A 7901-nucleotide genomic window follows, 5' to 3' on the forward strand; every position below is an offset into this window, starting at 1 on the left:
CAGACGACAATATTCATGTAGATTGCCCTGGACCTTCAAAAATGAGTTCCTAAGTTCATTAGATAACATTGGGCATCCTGACAACGCACTACTTTGAGTGAGTTTCCCACACTGGTGTTACAAAACCACTGTTGGACTTTTCTGACTCATTATACTTGCAACGACATCATATACTGTTGATCTCAGGTACCCCAAGACTTGAATAATTTCTGCTGCTGAGTGACCAGCTCATACTTTAAATAATTGTGGCTCTTCGGTTATACTCAGCACTTATTCTCAGTATTGGAATCATTTTGAAGTATTGACTTTAGTACATACATCAAGCTTATTTGGGTGCCAATGGCCACCTCTACATGTATAAAATAGCAGGAATTTCAAATTGAATTTTTTCTAGCTGCACCCACCACACCCAGTAGTTCTGATTTAAAGGCATTTGAAACACATTAATGGAATATACAGGCATGTCACCCAAGGAACGAAAATTCTCAGATGTGAGAGCCATAAATCTGTAGTTGAAATAAACTAGCATAATTTGTGTTTCTGATTGAGGGGAAAATTGTATAACTTATGGTTTTCTGTAAATATGCTTACTCTATTTAGGCAACACACTCAACAGAATTTTCCAAACAAAATTCACTAAATGCTAGCTGAGGTGACCTAAAAAAAAATCAACTGCAAGGTTAAAATTATAGATTCAAACTAGTAGTAGGTTTTCAGAGTGCACCTGACTTATCGCTGTCTTCAGTTAGCTGCTGCATTACCATTAGGGAAGCTTGGTCCTAGTAATCACTTTAATTGCAGGCTACATCATCAGATATAATGCACGGTGATTGTCCCTCCTGATGTAGCCTGCTGTGAATGTGGAAACTTCGGCTAAAAAATTCCCAGCAATGATGCGGGGTCTCACAAAATCCACCATTACCAGCCATGAATTTATCAACTAGTCAACCACTATCATACTGCTTGTTTTCACAGAGCGTTATGTGCAAACAACATCTAAATATATTTACCAGTATAATAGAAGCCAGCTTCAGCCAGATCATTTGGCCTCTGTTTCATGGCCATGGGCCAGAGAGAATAAGAGGAAAGGCGAGCGGCTTCAGCACAATATTCTGGATGAACTGGATCCTGTACACATCTCACACCAAGCTTTTCCAATGGTAGCACCAGACTTTGCACTTCCTTATCATCAGGATGTCTAGCTTTCACAATTGGTGACAAACATCCCTGGGCAGCACATGCTGAGGTATTTTCTAAAATTAATAATGTGAGAAAAGTATAATAATATGAATGACCACAGTGATGTAGTCTCCCATCTAAAAAATCATCAAACAACTACTTATTTGATCGTGATCTCCTGGTTCCAAATGAGCCACAAAGTTAAAAACAACAAGAGTCTCATGAAATTCATTAAACATGTACATGCATACATCCCCCCAGATAATATAATGATCTCATTTGATGCACACCAGCTCATTTTCAACCTCCCAATACCAACTATTCTTGACAGCAAAAGTCACACTTTGGTTAACACAATTGCCATACAGGATAGAAAATACTTGTTAAAATTAGGGAATGCATGAGAAAAAAAGTTGAAAAAATGTTCGAGAAATTTTCAAGATGATATATTCCAACAAAAAATGAATATCTTTTGAATGCCTTCATGATACTGATGAAGAGGACTAGTTTCTCTGAAAAAGCAGAAAACATTAATTGATACGTTCTTCAAGAAAACCAAATCTTGTAAGTTTAAATAGCCATAGATAGCTTAGACTTATTATAGCAATGATAACTTCAAATTGTTCATATTTATTTAGTCATTAAAACAACCCAAGTTAACACGAAGTGGATGAAGGTTTCTTAATTAACATTAAAAATTGTGTTCCACAGGAAAAGAAAGACCGAATCATCCAGATAAAAATTGTCATTTTTCATTTTAAGTACTAAAAAAATAGGATTGAGCTCTTTGCCACTCATCTCCCATTTCCACTGAAGAACATAGTATTCATTGACTTTCATGCATTAATTACAAAGGAATTGCGATAGATACTAGGCAGAAGGCACCAAATCACATGGTTTTAATGCACTGAAAATAGAAAAAGTCATCCCAAACTAACAACCATAATTAAAATTTACCTACAACCAAATTTAATAGTATCTTAATAAATGCAGAATGGATCAGTTAAACTAGTCTTGAAGGAGAGTGATGGGTATGTCGCAGAAAGTGGCTGCTGAATCATCATTTAAACAGCTCCAAAATAATAACAGCAGACTACATAATCAATATATTTAAATATTAGCCAAAAATATTACCATTATCACAGAAGGAAAATGGCCTCATTTCTTCACGTATTCCACATGTATCATAAGACAAAAATTGATCTTCAGTGAAACTTCCATGATCTCCAAAACTGCTACCGCTTTCGACAATGGGAACATTACCACATTGCACTCCTCGAACAAATGGACAACGGACAGACCACCGCTTATGTTCATTCATAGGGACGTCTCCTCTTTCCCATCTCACAATCTGATAAACGAGAATCAAATTAGACATCATGTCAGGTGAGTCATAAGTTCTTCCTCCTGATGCAGGTTAGCATAGAGGAGTTAACATGAAATACGTGACATCAAAAAGACAAGTATTGTGAATAATTAATATGACATCAAATAGGCATATCTATATTCAATTGTTCCAGGATCAACCTTGTGGAAATTCATTTTAATTAAATGAAGAATACAATGTATCTTTCCACTGTTAAAAGGAATGAGGATGGTTTCAGGTTTTACACACCTTGATATAAGCAGCTTAACTATAGTATCTATTTAACATACCTCAATTTTACAAAAGGCACATCGCACCATATCATCTCTGACATGGTAAAACCCCGCAGCAGCCATAGCTTTTGGAGTTAAAAAGTCAAGAGGCCAGTTTTGAAAAGTTTTGATTCGTTCCTCCTCTCTCTTCATTTGGTCTTCGCCAAATGCCACTCTAGGAGCAACACTGCTTGAATTGTCACGACCTCCTCCCCTTCTTGATGCACCCGTGAAGCCATCCTGGTTGCCTGAACCACTTCCTTGGCCCACCCCAATTTCTTGAGTTCCACTGCTTCCATTATCCCATTCATCTTGAACTAACCAACTGTCTACCCTCCTATTTGACCCATCAGAAAAAGACGATTCTTTTGATGCATTGTGCTTCCTCGGCAAAGGCACTGTATGTTGTGAAATTTTGGCATTTTCTTCATTATACTTGGGTGTACAATCATTGCCGAGATCGGGAAACTGCGTAGGAAATCTTGATTTGCCTGGAGGCATTGGAACTCAAGAAATAAGGGGTGTGTTGAAGTGGTTTACCCTAACCCCCCCGTCCTATAATCGTCCTGGGTTGTGTCTAAAAGATGAAAAGGAATAACATTAATGTGCTAAATACAATGATATCAATGTAAGATTTTCCATTAGTTATCAGAAACACTGGGCCACAAATCAAACAAATAATTTTCAGACAAATTAAAGCTCGGAAAAATGTTTTTTACGTTGAAGTATAACATACTCATAATCGCACATGGTACTTATATAAACTAATGACCAGTTTGGCAGTTGTCTTGGAAGGCCTTAGAGGTTTATTGTACAGCCTTGAGAACACCTTATAAATGACTGCACCCCATAAAAACTTTTAAATGATACAGCCTGTCCAGGTCATTACAATTTCTTAAGGTGTGAAGTGTTATATTTAGCCATGACAACTGAAATTCATTGACTAAAACCGAGTTAGTTTTTAGCATTCGGAAAAAGCAATTCGGATAAAATTTCTCTAGTATACGACTCTAGTTTACTGTATTTTAGGCGAAGTCTGCGTTGAGATAACAACTTGCATGATGAAGTCAGTTCTTAATTTAGGCTGCAATGAATAATTCCAATTAGGATGCATACATTATTTCAACAAAACATCAAATTGAAGATTGATATGACGACCTGACTCGCAGTAAGTATTGTATTCACAAAAAAGAGCGTCAAAAAAGTATCAAAGCGGGTGTCCTGTTACGCCAAGCAAGTGATAAAAATATCCAGAATGCAACAATGTAATTAATTACGCATCGATCTGGCATCCAGCGAAAGTCAATTCTCTACTAACATCTGTTTAAGAGCATCGTCATTATCATTAGCAATCACAAGAAGTTTTACTTATTCCACTTAATTTCTGTTCAAAATAGATTACCACCATAGACCACTGTATCTTCATAATCGTAAAATGTTATGTTTTGCCAAAATAAATGCTATTGCTCAAATGAATATCAATTAATAAGAACAAGTTAACTTACACTAGAAGCACCCACCCACCTCCGTCTGCCACATAAATAGCATACAATGACAGAATAAATTGAACCGCTAACGAAATAGAACACAATGGATTCCATCGTGATAAGATAATCGCTAAAACTGGCAATAACAATTCAACCTCTCTATACAGGTCAACATATTTTACTGATAATCTAAATTTCATATTGATATCATTTCCATCAACTAAGTCGGACATGTTGAATTCCATTGACAACCGAGGATAGCTCCGTAAGTTTTCCTTTTGATATGCTGTAGGACATTTGTGAAATCCAACACAAACAAGACAATTCCCATTATTACTACACAAATGGCCCTGCTGTCAACATAATTGCAATAGATGCCAATGACCCAAGTTAATGGATTTATGGTAACGTACATCTGGCTCGTTTATATACAAAAATTAAAATCACTAATAAGAGTGCTTTCTCGCATCTCAATCGATGCCTGCTATTGCACAGCGCACTTACATACCAAATATATTCACTTTTGTTAATAAAATACGAACCTTTAAGTAAAAATCACGGTCGCAAGCCCAACTGCGTATGTACACGTACTTTTATCCAAACATCACGTCACGTCAAACAGACTCACAGATTAGACGCTACACTCGTTCTAAAACGAAATGAGCATAGCAGACGTCATATAGATCACGTGAGCGATTGGGGCGACTAAGTGTAGTACACCAAAAGTTAACGGCCATTTTCCATCCCCCCCTCCTCATGCTGAGTTCATTTGATCTTGCATTGTAATTATGGAATTCTTTTTCCAAAGGAATTACAGTTGTTGTGCATGAAAGTCAGTTTCTATCATATAAATGCATAGTGCTGGGAAAGTTGAGCTCTGTATGTATTGATTTAGTGAGAATTCTTAATTGGACCTGCTTTATTTTTTAAAATTCTTTTCCGAATCTAAAATATTTTTTCATGTAACGCAAGGATCTCCAAAATGGAATTCCAAAGGTGGATTTACCCATTATAGGCAGCCTGAAGAACATCCAAAACACACTCTGCATAGCAAAGTGAGCTTAATTTTCTCATTAGTTTTGTTGTATTTTCTTCCCATGATAAATTAGAACCAAGCCAAAGATCTAGAAGTGTAGTATGATGTTCTTCCTCTATAGGAAGTTTATCTAATGTTATACTTGCAATTTGTCAATCGCAGCTTAAGATGTACCTCTGGCACAAAGTTCCTTGGCATTTATTTCACTGGATCATTAATTTGGGACACTAATTTTGATTCTCTTGCCCCATCAATAGCCAATGTCAGTTATTTTATTAGACAAATGATTACCCTAACTAATAGGGACACAGTCATTACTTTATACTGTGCTTACTTATACAGCAGATTAAAATATGGCATTGTATCATTGGGGGAATTCTCCTAATTCAGCATGGGTTTTCAAACTTCTGGGTAATGGGTAGTTAGAATCATGTCTAATGCAAGACATCAAGACAGTTGCTGAAATCTTTTTCAACAACTACTAATTATTCTGCCATGTTTATATGAGCAACGGGTCATTGAGTTATTAAAACATTTGAATTTAAATTTCATCTAAGCTCCAACCATGATTTACCACAAACTTCAATAAAATTGAGATGCTCCAGAAAAATTAATTGAGGAGACAAGCATATTTCATCAAACATTAAGATGAAATGGTGATCTATATTTGCCACTTTCTTCCTCCCTATGACAAAAAAGTAATCAAAAATGTCATAATTAAACCCAATCAAGAAGTAAAAGTGAGATAACAATCTTAGAAATATTCTTTGAGAGGGAAGTGCAAAAAATTTTGATAAGGATTCAAGGGCTCATCTACTTCTTTTTAAGAGAGATGGATACCAAACCTTCACATCTAATAAGGATCTGCGACCTTTGTTTTCTTGAAAGCTTCCCCAACTTGACCCTGAAATGATGAAAGAGTCAATTGAAGACCAACAACGAAGTCTCCAGAGCATATATCATATGCCATGTTTGCACCCCAAAGCCTCTTAAAAAACTACACTTTTAAACTTTCATAGTTTTTTTTGGACTGGCAAACCTTCCTCTGCAAACGCTCGGTAGTTCCATAAAGATGCTTAGCTATAGAGCTGCTGCATTCATCATGCTAATTTGAAGCAAGACACCTTCCTTTCCCTGTACTCTGAAATGAGATAATGTATTCAGGACACAAAGAAGTAATGAAATAAAACTTTCATTCAAGTTTTATTGTTTACAATGCAGACAGTATATTCCTTATCTAATAAGGGCTCTCTATTGCAAAGGCAGTCTCCATTTCCAAGGTCAATTAGACTCTAGAAGAAAGGACATTAGAAGATTTTATTCATAGTCCACATTGACTTATGTAGAATGTGCTTAAATAATAATAAAAAAACAGAGTGAAATAAAAAAGTAATATGGTAAGTGGAGAACGATGTATGTAGTCAGCATTGAAACCAATGACCAATTGTTGGCTTGCCAAAGCATGTCCCACTCTAATGACAAACACCTGACTTGAAAATTTTGCTTCCAACTTAAACATAACAGAGACAAAATGATACCAATAAATGTACTTACTTCATTGATCACAGTAAAGTTTAGCAGTCTAAAAGGTTTGTATACAAAGTATTGGTATCAATTTTTTCCTGACATGTGTGCAGTGCTGAATTCAGACTGTTGGTTAAGTGTGCTCATGATCGCAAATTGTATTTGCATCGAATTTGGAATGCGACAGATCCGCACTAATCTTGTCCCAAAGAGATGACCAAGAGCAGAGTCAAGTGTCTGCTGGCAAAGATCTTATGTAACGGCTTACGACGATTCCTAAACCTCCATACATACAGTCCCAACTTGGCACCAGCAGACTTTTTCCTATTCCTAAGAGTGAAATCCTCCCTCAAAGGACACCATCATGGGAGCTTAAGTACCCAACGAAGCTTACCCTTAATGACCTTCTGGAATCCACTTACCAGGGAGCCTTCAAATTAGGGAAAAGTTGCTAGCAAAAATGTGACTTGGCGCTCAAGGGATGTACTGAAATAAATACATATTCCCAAAACTTTTCCCAAAAAAAATATACAACCCATTTAAGTTATAATCTAGCATTTTTAACTCAGAAAAAGAAACGTTTCCACTGATTAACAGCCTCTAAGTTTATAAAACAGTAAAATAATGATTCAGCTATTTGCCATTACAATAAAATATCTCAGAACTATTGAGAGCTTTTCCAGTGAGATTGATACTCTTGAAAATAATGGTTTCATTGGCTTCCAATATGATAGTTATTGCATAATTATTCATCGGCAAAAACTGCTCATATTTCTACTACACAGAGAGGCCTTGTGAGGATAACCATTGCTGCATATTTTGCTGTGAAAGTTTGTGTCTTTCATAGGTAGTCAACTACTTTTTATCAATCATGCAAGTACTGAAAGCTACAGTATAAATATTTAATATTCTTTACAGTAACTATATCATTTCAAGCATTTGTGTCTGCTCCACCTTACAACTCATTGATGTTGACAAAGTTTTCACACATTTTTACCTGCACGACTCATATTAAACCCAACTACACCAATCCCTAG

General features: G+C 36.1%; 1 protein-coding gene across 3 annotated transcripts in view; it reads right to left on the minus strand.

Moving 5' to 3' along the window:
* The window catches only part of LOC139690440 (death-associated inhibitor of apoptosis 1-like), a 22711-nt gene extending 17769 nt beyond the window's left edge, over nucleotides 1-4942 (minus strand). For all 3 annotated transcript variants that reach the window (XR_011701477.1, XM_071587906.1, XM_071587895.1), the window contains exons 1-4: nucleotides 4847-4942; nucleotides 2836-3394; nucleotides 2314-2530; nucleotides 1011-1253 (exon numbers count right to left, since the gene is read on the minus strand). Coding sequence is in view for 2 of the 3 variants with exons in the window: in XM_071587906.1 (XP_071444007.1) it covers nucleotides 1011-1253; nucleotides 2314-2530; nucleotides 2836-3318 (943 nt within the window). In the remaining variant the exon portion in view is untranslated. The remainder of the gene's footprint in view (nucleotides 1-1010; nucleotides 1254-2313; nucleotides 2531-2835; nucleotides 3395-4846) is intronic.
* Nucleotides 4943-7901: the final 2959 nt, after the last annotated feature.

The sequence above is a fragment of the Hetaerina americana genome, unplaced genomic scaffold (genome assembly GCF_022747635.1).
Source record: "Hetaerina americana unplaced genomic scaffold, ioHetAmer1.1.p SCAF_1, whole genome shotgun sequence".
In the NCBI taxonomy this organism is placed as follows: domain Eukaryota; kingdom Metazoa; phylum Arthropoda; class Insecta; order Odonata; family Calopterygidae; genus Hetaerina; species Hetaerina americana.